The sequence below is a fragment of the Cetorhinus maximus genome, chromosome 5, assembly GCF_964194155.1.
Source record: "Cetorhinus maximus chromosome 5, sCetMax3.hap1.1, whole genome shotgun sequence".
Taxonomy (NCBI): Eukaryota; Metazoa; Chordata; class Chondrichthyes; order Lamniformes; family Cetorhinidae; genus Cetorhinus; species Cetorhinus maximus.
Window position 1 is genome coordinate 162462597 of NC_135883.1, and position 21716 is coordinate 162484312.

At 42.8% G+C, this 21716-nt stretch overlaps 1 protein-coding gene across 1 annotated transcript in view; it reads left to right on the forward strand.

Moving 5' to 3' along the window:
• Positions 1-21716, forward strand: part of LOC144681046 (mechanosensitive cation channel TMEM63B-like) — a 314615-nt gene that overhangs the window by 235991 nt on the left and 56908 nt on the right. The window contains exons 7-13 of the mRNA XM_078542732.1: positions 1629-1771; positions 4212-4263; positions 6654-6762; positions 12212-12282; positions 17909-17989; positions 18277-18388; positions 18764-18897. Of these exons, the coding sequence (XP_078398858.1) occupies positions 1629-1771; positions 4212-4263; positions 6654-6762; positions 12212-12282; positions 17909-17989; positions 18277-18388; positions 18764-18897 (702 nt within the window). The remainder of the gene's footprint in view (positions 1-1628; positions 1772-4211; positions 4264-6653; positions 6763-12211; positions 12283-17908; positions 17990-18276; positions 18389-18763; positions 18898-21716) is intronic.

Below are 21716 nucleotides of genomic sequence, written 5' to 3' on the forward strand. Positions count from 1 at the left end.
TGGTCTCTATTGTTATTCTGTTAGTTGACCATGATGACTAGTATCCTGAAATCCTCAATTAATTTATTTTCACCCAAATTTTTATCTATCATTGTCGGCATTTTCCAAAATTTGAGATAGGGCAAAAAGCATGTAATGAGAGTTATAATTAGTTTTATAGCCCATTGGTTTCGTGCTTTTTAGTCATTTGGAACTTTGTAATATCTGTACTTATTTTGAGATCCAAACCTGCTAAGTCAGCCCTTCCTGAGCTGTTTTGTAATTACTTTTCCATTTAGTGCCTTTCGTCGAATATCCAAAGCTCTCTACATCAAGGGTAGTGAAGGTGAGCAGAAAATAGGAGAGGTTAGGGGACCTGATAAAATACGGTGCATTTTAAAAGCAGCTTGGAAGAGATAAAGAGATTTAAGTCACAAGCAAAAACAGAAAATGCTGGAAAAACTAACAGCATCTGTGGAGATAAACAGAGTTAACGTTTTGAGTCCGTATGACTCTTCTTCAGAGCTTTAAGTGTTGAGTGTGGGGACGTGTTACCTGAAAGCATTGCATGTATGTAGCTGGTTGCCCTGGATCTCCAGCAATTAAAAGTTGTGCTGCTTAAAAGCATAGCCACTATCTTTATTTTCCAAATAAACCTGGCTGGCTTTTCCCAGTATCTCTTGTCAGTTCTACAAAATGGACTTGCAGCAGACTTGCATCAGATCTGCACCTCTGTAATTATGCACCGCTATTTAAGCATATTCTGTCGGAACACCAGTCAGCCATTCAGCCCCTCAGGCCTGTTCTATCATTCCTTAGTTGATCTGTACCACAACTTCCTTTACCTGCCTTTAATTCATACCCTTCCCTAATAAAAAAAATGACAGTCTCAGTCTTGAGGTTCAATTGTCTGCAACATCCCCAGACTTTTCTGGGAGTGAGCTCCGGAGTTTCATGACCCTTTGTGTAGCTCTAATTTTAAAATCATGCCCCCCATGTTCTCAGTTTCCCACCAGAGAAAATAGCTTCTCGACCCTATCAAAACCTTTTATTTTAAAATCTCTGCAGTTATTGCACCCTACAATATCCAATCAATTGCTGCCAGTCTCACTCAACAGTACGCTTTAAATGAGAATAAACTGTTTCCACTGAAGCTTCAATTCATAGAGCAGCTGCATAACCCAAGATGTTATACATGGAAGCTAATACAGTAAAAGTTACTGAATTGTTTGATCTGCAATTGGAGATTGTTTAACTTGCAGTGAAGTCATTAGTAAGGTATACAGCCCTCTTTTTTTTTAAACACAGCCTTATGTGTTTGCTTTTTTTTTCCTCCCGTGATCTCCTCTAACTGCATGCCTGACATTCGCCATACACTTAGTCCATAGCCATTCTTTCAGATTTTTTATTATCCCCACCAGTGCCCCACTCCAACCAAATTCTGAACCACTGATAGTGCTGCACTAAAGCCACTTCCTGGGAGAAACTCGAGAGAAGTCTGAGATAACCCTCCAATTTCCCCAGGATGCACTATCTAAACACTCAGTGGCAGCGATTGGCATCGCCCCATCACCCCATTCCAGCCAGTGAAAGTATTTTGATTTCAGCCCACAGAAACCATCACCTATGTTCTTTTCCACTTTGTGCAGGGATGAAGAGATCAGAGAAAAATGTGGCGAGGATGCCGTCCATTACTTGTCCTTTCAGCGTCACATCGTTGGACTCCTCGTTGTTATTGGCGTTCTGTCTGTGGGCATAGTGTTACCCGTAAACTTCTCGGGAGATCTGCTTGGTGAGCCTTGCTCCTCAGAGATATTGAACCTCCCTGAATATTGACCCAATACTGAAAATTTTTAATTTGGTTATGTCTCTTCTTGTGCTCAATCATGTAGCTTTTTAACTTTGCAGTTGCAAACATAAGAAAAGTGAGAGATGTATAAAATTGTATTCCAAATTGCATCCGAAACAATGTTTGCCCATTGTACTTTCTCTTTTGGGTAATGCAACTGTGGAGATTTGCCAGGTGGAGACTAAGCAACCTCCTTAAAGGTACTTGTACCTGATGCAGAACATTATAAAGGTGAGGGGATGTCAACTGCTAAAGTGAGACTCTAGCCCAGCTGAGTCCACCCATCAATGTACTGTGTGACCTCCACATAGCTGTTTCTTGTGAAAGGCCTGTTTTTTGCCCTGGATCTTGCTTTCTTGGAGCAGTACCCTGCTCTTGTGACCTGTCAATCGAACTAACTGCTTGATCTGTCTGTAACATGAGTACATTACACCTGAATGGCTCAGCCATTCTGGAGACCAGGACAATGCAACAATGGACAGTTCTCCTTGGTGTGATTCTCTTGGTACCTAATACTCTTGGACTCTTAATAGATTAAAAGTGAAATTTAGTCCTGTTATCAGTTAAATAACACAAGTCCTGTACAGATGCACTCAATTTGCCCAAGACCAATAAATTTCTGCTTTTCCCACCCTAGACTGAGTCCCCTTTTATCTTTGTTTTAAAAGAACAGGCACAGCTGAAGGACATGGCAGCTATGACTGTGATCAGCTGTTCAGTGTCACAGGCTAATGCCTGTGTGGAGTACTGCTGGTTCTGTTAGTGTGGTGTCATTCCTTCATTTTGTTAGTGCTCTACTGGAGGAGGATGAAACATCAAATCCCTGCTCCAGCTTCAAAAGTGTACCTAAGTGTTTTGTTGAAGTGACACCTGATTATAAGAGTATTCTGTCCTGGTTAGCAGGGTGACACTGACTGTTGCCTCACTAGTCAAAGCAGAGGGGCACAGATTCACTCCATTTTCCCAACTCCAGCCTCATCAAGCTAATCTCTGTCACAGGATGGAGAAAATGCAAAATGGAAGATAGGCTGCTTTCTGTGGTAAATGTGTCCGAGTCCTTGCTGGGCTGGGAATGTATACTTCTGGCTAAAGGTAATCAAGATAATGGTTTAAAATTCAGCCTCCTTTATGCCTACCTCTGATGACAGCAAGGAAGAGAAAACAAGGTTGATTATACAATGGCGCACAGTTTATTGCAAAAGAAAAGACATTTTCTCCAGCTGATAATTGTATTGAATATCTCTAAGGGAGGACTTAAGTGTGGCATCATCAATCAAATAGCCATCAGGTGAATAAAACCAGTTATGTAAGATGGATAAAATGCAAATTTACAGATTTGCATAATGGTGTTAAACTGATGGGTATGTTCAGTCTAAGCAATTCCCTTTAGTGTACTCCTTTTAAGAATATTTTTAACTAAAGGATGGGTTATAGTCCCCTGTGGGAATAAAAGTTTAAACACCATGAAATCTATTGGCTTTAGTCATTGTGACCACCTATATTTTCTGCCAGTTTTTTCTTGTTTAAAAAGCCTTGAGAAATCATCTTGTAACAAGGGAGGCAAACGAGAGCAGATTTTGTTTTCATGTTCTTCAATTTCTTTAGGCCTAATGAATTGGGCAGAACTATTCTTATACTCTTGTTGGTGGGAGGGGTGCCCTTGCCAAAAAAAAAGGTATGGATAGGTCCTGATCAGGATTCAGGAGATGGTGGACTTGGTTTTGAAGGGTATGGTTTATTCCATCTCTAGAGACATAGGCATAAAATCAAACTTGAATTTTCTACCAATTTCTACTAGACTGTATCTGAGTTAGCTAATGAATTGGCACCAAATAAAAAGCAAGGAATTAAGATCAGGGGTTGATCATTCAGTTTGTTGAGCCTGCTTTGTCATTCTGTTATCCAGGGTAACTCTTTGTATTGTCCATTGTTGAGGTAGAGGCTTGGGCTTGAGTGGTGGTCTGTGCAAGGGACTAGAAAAATATGGGTCATATTATAGGTTTGATTAAGATAGTTCCAACCATAGAAAATAAAAGTACAGATAATGAAATTCTGGAAGAAAATACTGTATAAAATACTACAAATGCGCAGCAAGCTAATTAGTACCTTGGGTGGGGATATGGGGAAGACAGGTTAACCTTTTGGTGTAGATTTTGTCAGAATTGGCAAATGGCCTATGTCTCAGATATTACCTTGAGACAAAGGACACATTCAAAACATTAACTTGTATTTCAGATGATGCCAGGCCTGTTTATTTTCATCATTTTCTACTCCGCTAGATCTAATTGTGACATTTTATCTCTTAAGGGTACGTGCAGGGAATTTACATGCCTGAACATAGGTTTTGAATTGTAATAGTAAATTAATGTTCTCTCTCTTTCAGAAAATAATGCATACAGCTTTGGCCGGACAACTATAGCAAACCTGAATTCTGGGTATGCATCCTAAACCTAAATATTGGTTCCCATTAGTTCCAAGATTGTGTTGTAGTTCAAAGAACAACCTATATATAAAATTTTAAAAGCCTGTGTCTGATTTTTTTATTTCTTCCACCTCCATCTACCCACCCACCCCACTTCTCTCTCCCTGTTCTGGAGAAGCGGTTGGTACTACGGTTCAGTTGCATGGGTGCCCTGAACTATCTGGTGCCTCACCCAAGACAGGCTGTTGGATTGATGAGCTTCAGCAGAGCCAGATCTTTTGCCCAGTGCCCTTGTCTTTGCATACATTTTCCAACAGGACTTGAGAAATAATGGTTAGATTTGGGAGCCTTAACTTGCTGCTTTTGCCACTACCATTCTCGTTTTGAGACCTAGGAATGTTGAGTCTGTAATGTCCCACCACTGCCCTGTCTGGGATCAACTAATTCAGTAAAGACCAGAGTTTGAACTAGAGTGATTTCCTTGTCTGTATGGCTGTCCTGCAAATCCACAACATGCTTTTTGACCACTAAACCATTGGGGAAGCCCATCTACTGCTTTCTATCAGAGGTAAAGATGAAACAACTTGCTGTAGGGTTTCTATCAGTCCATCTGGTTTGCATGTTAGTGGATAAGGGCAGAGTAAATGTATCATTTTTTATTCTTTCACGGGATGTGGGCATTAATGGCTAGGCCAATATTTATTACACATCCCTAATTGCCTTTGAAAAAGTGGCGGTGAGCCGCTGCCTTGAACCGATGCAGCACATGTGGTGCTAACGCACAATGCTGTTAGGAAAGGAGTTCCAGGATTTTGACCCAGCGACAGCGAGCGAACAGCAATATAGTTCCAAGTCAGGCTGGTGATTGGCTTGGAAGGGAAGTTCCAGGTGGTGGTGGTGTTTCCATGCACCTACTGCCCTTGTCCTTTTAGGAGGTATGAGGTTGCAGGTTTGGAAGGTGCTGTTGAAGGTGCCTTGGTGAGTTGCTGCAGTGAATCTTGTAGATGGTGCACTGCTGCCACTGTGCGTTGGGTGAAGGGAGTGAATGTTGAAGGTGCCAGATGGGGTGCCAATCAAGTGGGTTGCTTCATTCTGGATGGTGTCAAGCTTCTTGAGTGTTGTTGGAGTTGCACTCATCCAGGCAATTGGGGAGTATTCTTCACACTCCTGACTTGTGCCTTGTAGATGGTGGGCAGGTTTTGGGGTGTCAGGAGGTGAGTTACTCGCTGCAGAATTCCCAGCCTGTAACCTTCTCTTGTGGCCACAGTATTTCAGTTTCTGGTCAATGGTAACCCCCAGGGTGGTGTTAGTGAGGGAATTCAGCAATGGTAATGCCATTGAATGTCAATGAGAAATGTTGGATTCTCTCTTGTTGGAGATGGTCATTGCCTGGCACTTGTATACTGCGAATTTGGAGGGGTGGCCATTGACGATGGTTGGGCCTAGGACACTACCCTGAGGAATTCCTGCAGTGATGTCCTGGGACTGAGGCAATTGACGTCCAACATCCACAACCATCTTCCTTTGTTCTAGGTATGACTGGAACCAGTGGAGAGATTTCTCCCTGATTCCCATTGACTCCAATTTTGCTTGGGCTCCTTGATACCAGAATCTGTCAAATGCTGCCTTGATGTATTATGTATCAAATGTATTTGTATTTTGGAGTAGTGGTCAGGGTTTTTTCCCTCCTTTAAATCTTTGTGCTCTTTAAAATGAGACCTATTAATGCTCGGGTAGGCAAACCTTCCACAGCACTGCGAATTCTTCAGAACCTAGTAATATTGGGCCAGTATTATCTAGAAATTGTTATGCTATATGTACGGGAGAAAAGGCCAGAAATTAACCCTTGTTTGGAAAGTGGATGGAGGGTATCCCCTTACACATGACTGTCCTTACAGACTTGACTTATTCTTCTCCCCTCAGATTAGCTTCTAATAATGTAATGCAAAAAAATTGCTGGACCCAGTGACAGAATGGTACCAGTGAACTCCAGCCAGCTATTGTTGCTCCTCCTCCAGCACAGTGATCAATAAAATGGCAACTCTCACTCCCAGCCACTTATTTTAGTCCAAACGTTCACCGATGATGTAAATGCAGGGTAGGGATGGATCAAAGAGCCAAGACTGAAGTTGGGAGGGAAATGCAGCTACTTAATGAATGTGAAGAGCAGAGCAATTGCAGATAGAGGTGTGCTATTTGGAATAAAACAAAAGATATCAGTGCCAGTTGATGTGAAGGTGAGGATTTAGATGAAGAGAAGGATTTATAATGTTGACTTGTCTTGTACAGGGATCATGGGTGTTGAGTTTTAAGTGGTATTTTAAGGCATCATCTCTATGGTACTTCTTTAATGCAAGTATATTTGTTTGAGTCAGCCCTGTACCTTTCTCCATTTTAAAACAGGAATGACCTGCTGTGGCTCCATACGGCCTTTTCTTTCCTCTACCTACTTCTCACAGTCTATAGCATGAGGCGACATACCTCAAAGATGCACTACCGAGAAGATGACTTGGTGAGTATTGAAATAACATATTCTTGAATCCATTTTACAACTCTTGCAGTGAACCAACCAAAATTCATTTAACAGTTGTTGTTAGTTAATTGACTGGGACTGAAGATTCCCTGATTCCATCTGCTGGTTACATTATTAGTATAACAGATAAATCAATTCCATGATGGTTGGAATTGTATGCTGATTTTGCATACACTAACTTCTATGCTAGTGTCTGTTTTGCCACTAAAAATGTGTGCGCTTTCTCTGGGTGCTGAAGCACATCATCCATTTGTAATGTTTCAGGCAGTATTCAGTGTGAAATTGATCTGTACAATCCAAGACAAACCCAGTTCAACCTGCTGAGTTAACAGAAACCAGGGATGTAAATGGACAAAGAAGTGGCCAGGAAACCTGTTAGCACTTGCTATGTAGGCTCCTACATGAAGAATGGACATGATGCTGGAGGAGCGTCAGTATTAGTAGAATCTATACCCCAGCATGAACCAGTTCTTTCAGAAGACCCCCCCCCGAATACATCAATATCAACCATTCCTGATGATTTTGAAGGCTGTATCTCATTCATTCCCTGTTTTATATCTTCTTCCTTTTTAGGTTTTACCCAAAGTCTCCCTACTTTGCCAACGCTACTAGTCATGCACTACTTGCAGGCTACGATACCTGCTCTGAGATCTCTGCAAATGTTCCTTTGCTGCCGGATCCCAAAACAATTCCCCTTTATTTTTGAGGGTATACATCCTGCAGTAAATTCCCATTTTTGTAACAAAAATTTATTTATTGAAAGATGAAGGTTGGGTGTTAGAATGTATGAAATGTTCAATACCAATACTTCACATGGGAATATAACAGACAACAAAGTATAAGAGATACAACATAAGTGAAAATGGACAGTTTGTGTGATGGGGAATCTTGTCTACGTTTAATACTTACGAGATTAATTTGGAAAACAGACCTTAAACCAAGCTAGATGCAACAAAGGGTATCATTGTGGCATATGCAAAAACAGATGTTGCTCTTTTGTGTTGGATGACAGATGATATTGGAACACTAACAAGCTTACAGAGAAAATGAAGCCAGAATGTATAAATAAAAAGAGGAAGAAATGATAAATTCATCCAAGTTTGCTGTTGTAATATTAATGAGAATAGGGGACAAATTAGTTTTTTTAAAAATGCTTTTGTTAGGACAAGGATGGGGAAATAATCTTTGGAACATAAGTGTGAAGCTCCTTGAGTTAGATTTTGTTGGCAGAGGAAACGCCCAAAAGTATGAGGTAAAATTATGTATTAATGTACGCCCTACAGGAAGGACATTAGACAGATTGTTAAGGACAGTGAAAGTAGCTGCTTATAAATAGATTATTGGCAAAGGTGACTTGTGTGTTTAGGGGATAGGGCCTGGCGTTTAGCGCATGAGTGAGTTTAATGATCCTTTCCCCTAGTCAACTGTAGATCCTGTGTGTAAACTATTCCTGGGTTAATTAGGGCATTGTGCAATAAATAGTCTTAATATAAACTGTTGATATATTTGGTCATCACAAGAAGCAGCTGCAGTGTTTGGTTTCAACTTGGTCTGCCTTACCTTTTCTATTTCAAAATGTGTTAATATGTATGTGCCTTAGACTCCAGAGATATTGCTGAAGTGAACCATGAGCAACAGATGGCTTAAAATAAAATATCCATTTGCTGTGGGCTATCACAAATAACTGTGCCCAGCCTGCCTCTCTGCCTCTCCTTCGTTCCCTTGCTTGTGGAGCAAATGCTGATGTGTGTTTTGCCTTTGCCCAACAATGACTTTATATAGCACTTTAAGAGTAGTATTCCATTCCAAGGTGCTTCTCAAGAGCCTAATGAAACCAAATTTGATACCAAATCACATCAAGAGATATTAGGACCAGGAGAGAAGTTTTGAGAAGAGCAAGGTGGAGATGTTTAAGGAGGAAATTCCAAAACCTAGGATCCAGGCAAGGGAAGGCTGGGCAAAGAGTTCTTTAAGGGTTTTAAGGCTTTTTGAAGAAATCTCAGCAGTCCAATTAGCCCAAAAAAAAAATCGTGTTTTGATGGTTGGCTGCTAAGAGATTAGGGGAGTCACTCCAAGTCTATATTGGTGTTATGACGCAGCAGATGATGTGTGCCAAACAAATCAAATCCACAAGGGAAACTTGATCACGTGGTCACAACAATTATGCAATTTGTATTTTGTTTCAAGATGCATGTCCTGAATTCAGTAAGTCCACCATGACTCGATAGATTTTTTACAAAACTAAATTAAACATTTATCAACAGAAGAAAAGATTTCAAGCACGTACATAGGTCTACAAATTACTACTATAATAACTCCTAATTAATCTGGCTTCCAGTTATATATACGTACATACACACACACACACACACACACACACACACACACACACGCCAACCCCCCCCAACTCCGTTAAGGCAACAGTAAAAAAAAAATAGATTTAAACAGATCCAGGCAAGTCAACATAATACCCTGGACAGTAGACTTCAAAGCGGCTTTTCCCAGATTCGGTTTCTGCAGACAACAGCCTTGATGCACAAATACTGGAGGTTTTTCACACTTCTGTAGATCCTGTAATGCCTTCTCCTTTATACATGTTTCTCCCTTTTAATGTAAATCCCATTGTTCCCATAGTCTTTGGAACTAGCATGGTGCTGGTATTATCAGTAACCTTTGGGAAAAATAAACACATTGCTTGGCCTAGCTTTTTTTTAATCATTCACGGGATGTGGATTTCGCTGGCTTAGCCAGCGTTTAATGCCCATCCTTAGTTGCCCCTGAGAAGGTGGTGGTGAGCTGCCGCCTTGAATCGCTGCAGTCCATGTGGTGTAGGTACACCCACAGTGCTGTTAGGAAGGGAGTTCCAGGGTTTTGACCTAGCAACAGTGAAGGAACGATAATATATTTCCAAGTCAGGGTGGTGAGTGATTTGGAGGGGAACTTCCAGGTGGTGGTGTTCCCATCTATCTACTGCCCTTGTCCTTCTTGATGGTAGTGGTCGTGGGTTTGGAAGGTACTGTCTAAGAAGCCTTGATGAATTCCTGCAGTGCATCATTGCTACTGTGTGTCAGTGGTGGAGGGAGTGAATGCTTGTGGATGTGGTGCCAATCAAGCGGACTGCTTTGTCTGGGACAGTATCAAGCTTCTTGAGTGTTGTAGGAGCTACACTTATCCAGGCAAGTGGGGAGTATTCCATCACACTCCTGACTTGTGCCTTGTAGATGGTGGACATGCTTTGGGGAGTCAGGAGGTGAGTCACCTGTTGCAGGATTCCTAGCCTCTGGCCTGCTCTTGTAGCCACAGTATTTATATGGCTAGTCCAGTTCAGTTTCTGGTCAATGGTAACCCCCAGGATGTTGATAGTGGGGGATTCGGTGATAGTAATGCCATTGAACATCAAGGGGCAATGGCTAGATTCTCTCTTTTTGGAGATAGTCATTGCCTGGCACTTCTGTGGTGCGAATGTTACTTGCCACTTGTCTATTGTCCAGATCTTGCTGCATTTGGACATGGAATGCTTCAGTACCTGAGGCGTCGTGTATGGTACTGAACATTGTGCAATCATCAGTGAACATCCCCACTTCTGATCTTATGATGGAAGGACGTTCCTTGATGAAGCAGCTGAAGATGGTTGGGCTGAGGACACTACCCTGAGGAACTTCTGCAGTGATGTCCTGGAGCTGAGATGACTGACCTCCAACAACCGCAACCATCTTCTTTTGTGCTGGTATGGTTCCAACCAGTGGAAAGTTTTCCCCCTGATTCCCATTGACTCCAGTTTTGCTAGGGCTCCTTGATGCCACACTCAGTCAAATGCGGCCTTGATGTTAAGGGCAGTCACTCTCACCTCACCTCGGGAGTTCAGCTCTTTTGTCCATGCTTGAGCCAAGGCTGTAATAAGGTCAGGAGCTGAGTGGCCCTGGCGGAACCCAAGCTGGGTGTCAGTGAGCAGGTTATTGCTAAGCAAGTGCTGCTTGATAGCACCGTTGATGACTTCCATTACTTTACTGATGATGGAGAGTAGACTGATGAGATGGTAATTGGCCGGGTTGGATTTGTCCTGATTTTTGTGTACAGGGCATAACTGGGCGATTTTCTACGTAGCCGGATAGGTACTAGTGTTGTAGCTGTACTGGAACATTTTGGCTAGGAGCATGGCAAGTTCTGGAGCACAAATCTTCAGTATTCTTGAAATAAAATACAAATTGCAAAATTGTTGTGAGCACGTGCTCAAGTTTCCCTTGTGGATTTGATTTGCCTGGCACACATCATCTGCTGCATCACAACACCATAATAGACTTGGAGTGACTCCCCTAATCTCTAACAGCCAACCATCAAAACACGAATATTGTCAGGCCCCTTAGCCTTTGCATTATCCAGTGCCTTCAACCGTTTCTTGACATCACGTGGATTGAATAGAGTTGGTTGAAGAATGGCATCTGTGATGCTGGGGACCTCCGGAGGAGGCCGAGATGGATCATCCACTCGGCACTTCTGGCCGAAGACTTTTGCAAATGCTTCAGCTCTATCTTTTGCACTGATGTGCTGGGCTCCCCCATCATTGAGGATTGGGATATTTGTGGAATTGTTTAATTGTCCACCACCATTCATGACTGGCAGGACTGCAGAGCTTGGATCTGATCTGTTGGTTGGGGGATCACTTAGCTCTGGCTATCACTTGCTGCTTTATGCTGTTTGGCATACAAATAGTTCTGTGTTATAGCTCTACCAGGTTGACACTCATTTTTAGGTATGCCTGGTGCTGCTCCTGGCATGCCCTCCTGCGCTCTTCATTGAGCCAGAGCTGAGCCTCTGGGTTGATGGTAATGGTAGAGTGAGGGATATGCCAGGCCATGAGGTTACTGATTGTGTTTGAGTACAATTCTGCTGCTGCTGATGGCCCACAGTGCCTCATGGATGCCCAGTCTTGAGTTGCTAGATCTGTTCAAAATGTATCCCATTTAGCACGGTGGTAGTGCCACATGTGGATGGAGGGTATGGTATCCTCAATGTGAAGATGTGATTTCGTCACCACAACGACTGGCTTCTCTGGCTAGGTGTAACATCCTACTATCTCTTTGAAATTCAAACTACCCTGATTTGTCTAAAAATGCTAATTCTCCTCCCCTCACACTCTAAAACTCCAGCCATGTTTCCGTATTTAGTAATTCAAACCTAGCTTATTTTGAGGAATCAAAGCCTCCAGACCAGCTGTCTCCAATTCAGTTAAACCACACGCGCACACACACACACTATCCGAACCCCACTAGTGCCCTACGTTTACAAAATATTATGAGAAGTATTTGACGTTTGTGAGTTTGGACAACAGGGTAATGTGGTGGAAATGTGGGTCAGGCTACTGTACTGAACACTACTGTATTGAGTTGAGAAACCTGGCAAATCTTTTGAAGTGTCTTTTTTTTTGTAGGTAAAACGCACTTTATTCATAACTGGATTATCAAAATATGCTGAACCAGATAAAATAAAGCAACACTTTCAGTAAGTACAATTTCGTTTGTCTTAGTGTTGAGAATTTAAATGTTGTTCTTTGAGAGAAGGAGCAAAGAAAAAGAGACCTACATAGAACAGTTGTTATGAAATACAGTGCTAGCAACTACAGAATCTGGTACACCTTTCTAAGACCATCACTCGCCTCTCGAGATCCTTTCCCCCTGCCCCAAACTGAGTAGCTGTTTCTCCAGTCATTTCCCGCAGTTCAGACCAGGAAGGATCAGCCTCTGGCTTTTTGCACATCCTGTAATACTTAAATTTCATCCCTGTATCTCTGTAATATCAGAAATGCACAGAGTACTCTACAAGTGTGATCAGGGCACTAAACAGTTTAAGAATGAATTTAAGATAAAAGCAAAATAATGCGGATGCTGGAAATCTGAAACAAAAACAAAAATAGCTGCAAAAACTCGGCAGGTCTGACAGCATCTGTGGAGAGGAAGACAGAGTTAACGTTTCGAGTCCGTATGACTCTTCAGAAGAACTGTTCTTCAGAAGAGCCTGTCTGTACAGGAGGGGAGGAAGGGAGGAAGAACAATAGTAATTCTGTAGTCAGGGGAACAGATAGGTGCTACTGTGGCCGTCAACGTGACTCCAGGATGGTATGTTGCCTCCCTGGTGCCAGAGTCCGGGATGTCACTGAACGGCTGCATGGCATCCTGAAGGGGAAGGGTGATAAGGCAGAGGTCATGGTACAATGACATAGGTAGAAAGAGGGATGAGGTCTTGCATCAAGAATTCAGGGAGTTATGCAGTAGACTAAAAGGCAGGACCTCTCGGGTTGTAATCTCTGGATTACTCCCAGTGCCACATGCTAGCGAGCTCAGAAATAGGAGAATAGCGCAGATGAATACGTGGTTTAAGAGTTGGTGCAGGAGGGAGGGTTTTATAATCCTGGATCACTGGGACTGTTTCTGGGGAAGGTGGGACTTGTACAAGCAGGACGGTCTACATCTGAACCAGAGCGGGACTAACATCCTTGTGGGCAGGTTTGCTAGTACTGTTGGGAGGAGTTTAAACTAATTCGGCAGGTGGAAGGGACACAATGTTAGCAGAATAGGGACACATCATAATACAGTAAAACAATCAAGTCAGAGGGTGTACAGCTGCATTAAGTTTCAAGGGAGTAAGGCAAGGCTGGATGGCCTCTACTTTAATGCCAGGACTATTACAGGTAAAACTGATGAGTTAAGGGTGAGGATTGGCATTGTGATATAGTAGCCATCACTGAGACGAGGGAGAGGCAGGATTGGCAGCTCAACATTCTGGGATATAGAATCTTCAAGCGAGACAGGGCAGGGTATAAAAGAGGGGGAGGCATTGCATTATTAGTTAAGGAGTCAGTTACTGCAGTAAGGAGAGATTAAATCTTGGAGGGGGCATCGAATGAAGCTTTGTGGGTAGAGTTTAGAAATAAAAAAGAGGCAGCCACATTGTTAGTTGTTTATTTTGGACCCCCAGATAGTCAGCGGGAAATTGAAGAGCAAATATGCGCACAATTTGCAGAGGTGTGTAAAAACAATAATAGGGTAATTATATTTGGTGATTTCAACTTTCCCAACATTAATTGGGATAGACATAGTGTTAAGGGCTTGGATGGAGTGGATTTCTTGAAATGTGTACAGGAGAACTTTTTAGGTCAATATGTAGAGGGTCCAACAAGGGACGACGCAGTGCTGGACATAATTCTGGGGAATGAAGCCGGACAGGTGGCTGAGGTGGTGGTGGGGGAGCATTTTAGTGATAGCGACCACAACATGGTACAGTTTAAGTTTGTTATGGACAAAGAAATAGGCAAGTTGCAAAAAAATGTTTTGGATTCGGGGAGAGTGGATTTTAGTAAACTAAGGCAGGATCTGGCCAAGGTAGACTGGGAACAGTTACTTGTGGGGAAATCTACAGAGGAGCAGTGGGGGGCGTTCAAAAAGGAAATGGGGAGGGTACAGGCTCAACATGTTCCCTCTAGGGTGATAGGAAGGAGTAACAAGCCCAGAGAACCATGGATGACCAGAGATATTCAGGATACGATGAGAAGGAAAAGAGAGGCTTTTAGCAGGTACAAGGGAAGCAAATCAGCAGAGGCATTTGTGGAGTACAGAAAGTGCAGGGTGGAGCTTAAGAAAGCAATTAGGAGAGCAAAGAGGGGATATGTGAAAGCTCTGGCTGGTAAAAGTAGGGAAAATCCCAAGATATTCTATAAGTATATCAATGGGAAGAGGATAACCCGGGAAAGAGTAGGGCCCATTAGGGACCAAGGGGGCAATCTATGGGTGGAGCCAGAGGACATCGCTAGAGTGTTGAATGAATACTTCACATCCGTCTTCACCCAAGAGAATGAGGATGATGGTATCGAACTCTGGGAGAGAGACTGTGAGGCTCTTAAGCAAATTGATATAGGGAGTGACAAGGTATTGGAGGTGTTGGCAAGCTTATAAGTGGACAAATCTCCAGGTCTGAATGGTTTGTGTCCCAGACTGCTGAGGGAGGCAAGGGAGGAGATCACAGGGGCTCTGACCCAAATTTTTAATTCCTCTCTGGCCACAGGGGAGGTGCCAGAGGACTGGAGAGCAGCTAATGTGGTTCTGCTATTTAAGAAGGGTTGTAGAGATAAGCCAGGGAACTACAGGCCAGTGACTCTCATGTCAGTGGTAGGGAAACCATTGGAGAAAATTCTGAAGGAGAGAATCTATCTCCACTTGGAGAGGCAAGGTTTGATCAGGGATAGTCAGCATGGCTTTGTCAGAGGGAGGTCATGCCTAACAAATTTGATTGAATTTTTTGAGGAGGTGACCAGGTGTGTAGATGAGGGTAGTGCAGTTGATGTAGTCTATATGGATTTCAGCAAAGCCTTTGACAAGGTCCCACATGGGAGACTTATAAAGAAGGCAAATGCACTTGGGATACAGGGTAATTTGACAAGGTGGATTCAAAATTGGCTTAGTTGTAGGAGACAGAGGGTGATGACAGAAGGATGCTTTAGTGACTGGAAGCCAGTGTCCAGTGGCATACCACAGGGATCTGTGCTGGGTCCCCTATTATTTGTCATTTATATAAATGACATAGATGACTATGTGGGGGGTAGGATTAGTAAGTTTGCGGATGACACAAAGATTGGCCGGGTGGTTAACAGTGAAGTTGAGTGTCTTGGGCTACAGGAAGATATAAATGGGATGGTCAAATGGGCAGATAAGTGGCAGATGGAATTTAACCCCGAAAAGTGTGAGGTGATACAGTTTGGAAGGAGTAATTTGACAAGGAAGTATTCAATGAACGGCATGACACTAGGAAGTTCTGAGGAACAAAGGGACCTTGGCGTGTGTGTCCATAGATCTCTGAAGGCGGAGGGGCATGTTAGCGGGGTGGTGAAAAAGACATATGGGACACTTGCCTTTATCAATCGAGGCATAGATTACAAAAGTAGGGAGGTCATGTTGGAGTTGTATAGAACCTTGGTGAGGCCACAGCTGGAGTACTGTGTGCGGTTCTGGTCACCATATTATAGGAAGGATGTAATTGCACTGGAGGGGGTGCAGAGGAGATTCACCAGGATTTTGCCTGGGATGAAACATTTATGAAGGGAGGTTGGATAGACTTGGATTGTTTTCGTTGGAGCAGAGAAGACTGAGGGGCAACCTGATCGAGGTGTACAAGATTGAGGAGCATGGACAGGTTGGATAGGGAGCAGCTGTTCCCCTTAGTTGAAGGGTCAGTCACAAGGGGACATAAGTTCAAAGTGAGGGGCAGGAGGTTTAGGGGGGGATGTGAGGAAAAACTTTTTTTTTTACCCAGAGGGCGGTGACGGTCTGGAATGTGCTGCCTGGGAGGGTGGTGGAGGCGGGTTGCTTCACATCCTTTAAAAAGTACCTGGATGAGCACTTGGCACGTCATAACATTCAAGGCTATGGGCCAAGTGCTGATAAATGGGATTAGGTAGGTAGGTCAGGTGTTTCTTATGTGTCGGTGCAGACCCGATGGACCGAAGGGCCTCTTCTGCACTGAGAGATTCTGTGATTCATTTTCATTTGCCATTGTTCCACTTGTATATATTTTTCTGAACTTGTGGTAATTGCCGAGTTGTCTATTTTCTAGTTTAATATGATCTGAATATTTGACCAATTTGATTTGAGTTTCTGACTCCGAGTCATGATATAATATAGAAAAAATAGTGGTCCCAACCCAAATTCCTGGCCACTCCACTCAGATCTGGCCATTTTTCTTCTCCTTTCCCACTCTTTCTACTAAAATGAATCACATCATGCTGTTTTGCATTGAATTTCATCTGTCATGTGCCTGCCTATTGCACCAGCCTATGTCCTCTTGAAATTTGTCACTAACTTACTCACTACACTTTCAAGTTTTGTGTCATTTGCACATTTTGAAATTGTGTCCTGTATCCCCAAACCCAAGTCATTAATGTACATAAAAACTGCAGTGGTCCTCGTACTGTACCCAGGAGAATATAACTGTGTACTTGCCTTCAATTGAAAAAACAGCCATTTACCACAACTGTTTTTTATCCAATTTTGTGTCAATGCTGCCCTGCTCCTTTAATCATTGGAGTAGAATTTTGTGGTACGTCGTCAGGTAATTAAGTAATCATCTCTCAAGCAAGACCTGGCCAACATCTCGGCTTGGGGCTGATAAGTGGCAAGCAACATTCACATCACACTCGTGCTGGGCAATGACCAGCCCCAACAAGAGAAGCTAACCGTTTCCCAATTTAATAGCATTATCATCACTGAGTCCCCCACTATCAACATCCTGGGGATTACCATTAACCAAAAACTGAACTGGACCAGCCATATAAATACTGTGGCCACAAGAGCAGATGGGGGGCTGGATGTTCTGCAGCAAGTAATTCAGCTGCTGACTCCCCAAGCCTTTCCACCATCTGCAAGGGTGCAAGTCAGGAGTGTGATGGAATCCTTCACTCTGGTATCACCCCTGTATCTAGGGAAACTCTTTCGAGTTATCAACAGTCACAGATTGCAACTCTTTCGAGTACAATCACAGTTCTTGGTTTCCGGGAGTGGGACATGAACCCACAACCCTCTGATTCAAAGGCAAGGGTGCTATGAACTGAGCCACAGCTGACACCTCAAAAATGCCCTTTAGGGAAGGAAATCTGTCATCCCTTACCTGGCCTGGCCTACCAGACCCAACAACAGCAGCTGAAACTCTTTCGAGTTATCAACAGTCACAGATTGCAACTCTTTTGAGTGCAATCACAGTTCTTGGTTTCCGGGAGTGGGACATGAACCCACAACCCTCTGATTCAAAGGCGAGGGTGCTATGAACTGAGCCACAGCTGACACCTTGAAGCATTTCAAATGGTCTTTTAATTGATAGCTGTGAGTGATTGCAGGGCTGGAATCTAATCATGGGGTTCAAATGTTTTAGATATAGAACATTTGTATACCTGGGAGTGATTACAAGATTAGAAGCTCATAGAGAATATGAGCTGATTTACATTAGTTTATGAATCTAGATGTTAAAGTTAATTCTTCAGCCTGGTGAAAACTTTGGGTTGGAATTTTTAAACAATGCAGTGTCATTGAGTTAATGGGAAGCAGTGATGTTGGTGTTCGATTAACTGATGCTATGTACTTTGCAGAGAAGCTTACCCAGACTGCACTGTTTACGAAGCCCGACTCTGCTATAATGTGGCAAAGTTGATGCGTCTTGATGCAAACAGGTAAGTAACTCTTGTGCTATGATGGTAATTAATACTCTGCTTCATTTTTATCAAATCTAGCAGGTTTTGTAGTCATTTTTCCTGGTGTTGGCACGCAAATTACAAATGTAAATTCACTTCCAAAGCTTTCCATAGAGGCACTCACTTTTGAGTTACCAGTGCAATACTGTAGCCTCTACATAAGCATCTTGTTGCTAGTTTTCCCAGTTAAGATGGAAAAGCTATCCATGCCAGAAGGAGATCATGCTATTGTATGTGCAACTTTATCTTTGCTCCTTGAATTTCAGACGAAAAGCTGAGCGTAGTCGGACCTACTATTCCAAAGAAGAAACACCAGTTATGATAAATCCCAAACCCTGTGGTCAGCTGTGCTGTTGTGTTGTTAAAGGCTGTGAAGAGGTATGTGAAGTGATTTTAATAAGAGTACTAGTTCTCATTTCATTGATACGTTTCAGGTTCATAGGAAAATTTATCAGTAGATAATGTGCTAAATTAAAACCTCTATGTCAGGAAGTCTTGGACAGCACCTGGATCCCTGAGATAAAATGGCAGTTTAGATAAAACAATTGGTATTGCTATTACTAGCGTAGGTAAATTGATGTTCATATGGTTGGGGCAAGGTGCAGAAATTGCTTGACCTCCATTCTTCTCCAGATTGACAGCTTCAATAATGCTGAAGGCAGCAAGTCCACATTTTTTCTTTCTACCTTTCTGCCTTTTTGTCAGTTGGGCTTTTCTTGTCTGTGGTAATGGAGGATGTTTCTCTTTCTACAGGAAAATGCAGTGGAATATTATACTAAATTAGAACAAAAACTGAAGGAGGACTATGTGAAAGAAAAGGAAAAAGTGTATGAGAAACCACTTGGTATGGCTTTTGTAACTTTCGACAATGAAGAGGCAGCAGCTCGGTGAGTCAAGCTTACAAATCAGAGCATTGTAGACAAACTCAAAGCCCAAAGAAAGTACATGCTAGCATTCTCTAGTTACTCACAGCGTTTGGAAAAGTTGAGAAGTTCAAAAAAAAAATGACAAATGCTAATGAGTGGTTGACAGCATGAAGTGAGAACAGTAATGCAAACTTCGTAACCAGAAACAGTTTCAGAACAAAAAAGTATTGAAACCAGGAGGATTGGCTGCACCCAAGCCACTGAGGGATAAAGAGATTTTTGAAGAAGCAACTGTTGAGAATTGTTTGAAATAGATGGGTAGGGAGGTAAAAGATCCAGGATGAGAGAGACGTTGGGGGAGCGGTGGGCTGGCAAGTTAACAGGCGAGCATGGACACATTGCAGAGTTATCATGGCCGAAGACTAAGATTAACCAGAAACTTGGGGACTTCAAGGACAAAGATCTATATTAAATATAAACACACGAATGCTACAAGGTGCCAGAATTGGAAGGCTTTGCAGCAGTAGACAACTACAATTGTCAGAATACCGAAAGCACCTTGCAAACCTGTGACCTCTGCCACCTAGAAGGATAAAGGTACCAGGTGCATAGGAACACCACCATCTGCAAGTTCCCCTACACACCATCCTGACTTGGAACTCTATCACCGTTTCTTCACTGTTTCTGGGCCAAAATCCTGGAGCTCCCTCTCTAACAGCACTGAGGGTGTACCTACACCACATGGACTGCAGAGGTTCAAGAAGGCAGCTCACCACCACAGTTTTGAGGGCAATTTGGAATGGGCAATAAATGCTGACCTGGGCAATAAATGCTGACCTAGCCAACAATGCCTACATCCCATGAATGAATAATAAAAAAAAAATCAGACCTAGCTGAGGATGCAAGTGAATGCAACATTCAGTAACCTTGAACATTAAAAAAAGAGAGTAGATAGATGAGGGGTGTGGTTCTGTATGTCAGGGTCATTTGGAAAATAAATAGTTAATCCAATGAAAGGAGACCAGTTAGAGTGAACAAATTCTGGGGAAATGTCTCTAAATTTAATAATCCAAGCAACAGTTGGGGTATATGATATAACCTCAGGCTGGCAAAAGGAGAATGACAAAGCAATTGGAGAATATAAGTACAGTAAAATTATTTTAATTAAAAGCTTCATTCAATCAAACTGGGAAATGCATGTGATAAAATCAGATTCGGTAAATGTGATTCTCAGTAGTTATTACTGAGTGCCATATGTATGAAAGATCTAGGCAAGGATTTTTAGACTAGCAGATTTTCCATTCCCGCCATCCGAGGAGCCGGCAACGAATGCATCCCCGCCATTACTGCCTGCCCCACAGCCATTTAATGTTAATTGGCTGGAGGCAGGATCCATGCCTCAGTCAGCTGCTAGCCAACCTGATTGACTGGCAGCTCTCTCGTCCCTGCAGCACCAGACTGTGGGGACTGCATGCAGTCCCAGTTTTAAGTCCCATGACTTCAAGTAAGTCTGGGGGAGTCTCAGAGCGAAGAGGGAGGAGTGGGGGAGAGAAGAGAGCACTTGTAGGGGCCAGACCATTTAGAGGGAAGGGGTGGGGGGCAGCCAATATTGAAAGGAGGCTGCTGATGGAGGCGACCCCTTCCCGTCTGAGGCCTGAACAGGGTTACTTTTCGGACCTCCCCTATACCCCTGAATTCTTCCTACCAGCCTGAAGATTGAGGCTTGCTGGGAAACATCCCATAAATCAATAATTGGCCACTTAAGGGCCTCAATTGGGGCAAGGGCCAGCCTAGATCTTGCCTATCCCAGCATAAAATTGTGGAGATGTCAGGACAGATGGGAACCCTTTGGGAAGGCCATCCAAAAAATTTTATGTTCACCACCTGTCGACAAACCTGCTGGGGGATGGAATGTAAAATTCTACCCCTGGACTTGGTTATACGGGGTATAATTTCAAAGTTTACAGATGATAACTCAAAATAGTAAACAGTGAAAAGGACAGTAGCAGACTAGTTAAATGGGCAGATGCAACTTACATTTCAAATGTGAAATGGTGCAATTAGGAAGAATGAGGAGAGGGAATATAAAATAAATGGCACCATTCTAAAGGAAATACAGTAACGGAGGGACTTGGGGTTGGGGCATGTATATGTACAAAATTCATTGAAGGTGTCCACAGCAATCAGATAAGGCTGGAAAAACTCAGCAGGTCTGACCGCAAATGTGGAGAGAGAAACAGTTAACATTTTGAGTCTATATGACTGTTCTTCAGAAACGTTAACTCTGTTTCTCTCTCACAGAAGCTGTCAGGCCTGCTGAGTTTTTCCAGCATTTTCTGTTTTTATTTCAAATTTCCAGCATCCATAGTATTTTGCTTTTATCTGATAAGGCTCACTTTTTTTTAAGAAAAAGCAGCATACTTGATCCTTGGCTTTACAAATGAGCAAAAAGTACTAAGCAATGAAGTTATGCTCTCCCTTTATAGCCCACTGGTTCAGCCTCTACTGGAGTACCGCGGTCAGTTCTGGGCACCACACTTTAGGAAGGATGTAAAGGCCTTGGAGAGGCTGCCGAGGAGATTTACCAGATGGCATCAGAGATGAGCGATTTTAGTTACAAGGAGGGACTAAAGAGCTATGGTTATTTTCCTCAGAGCAGAGATTACAAGGACATGGGAGTGGAACTAATTGGATATCTGTACCAAAGAGCCATCAGGGCCATGATGGACTGAATGTCCTCCTGAGTTAGAAAAAACTCATCCTAAGGCAGTGCTTATCTTGATCTTGTATTTGTAATAGATACAGTTGTACAAGAAATGGAAGCACACCTAGGGAACAGC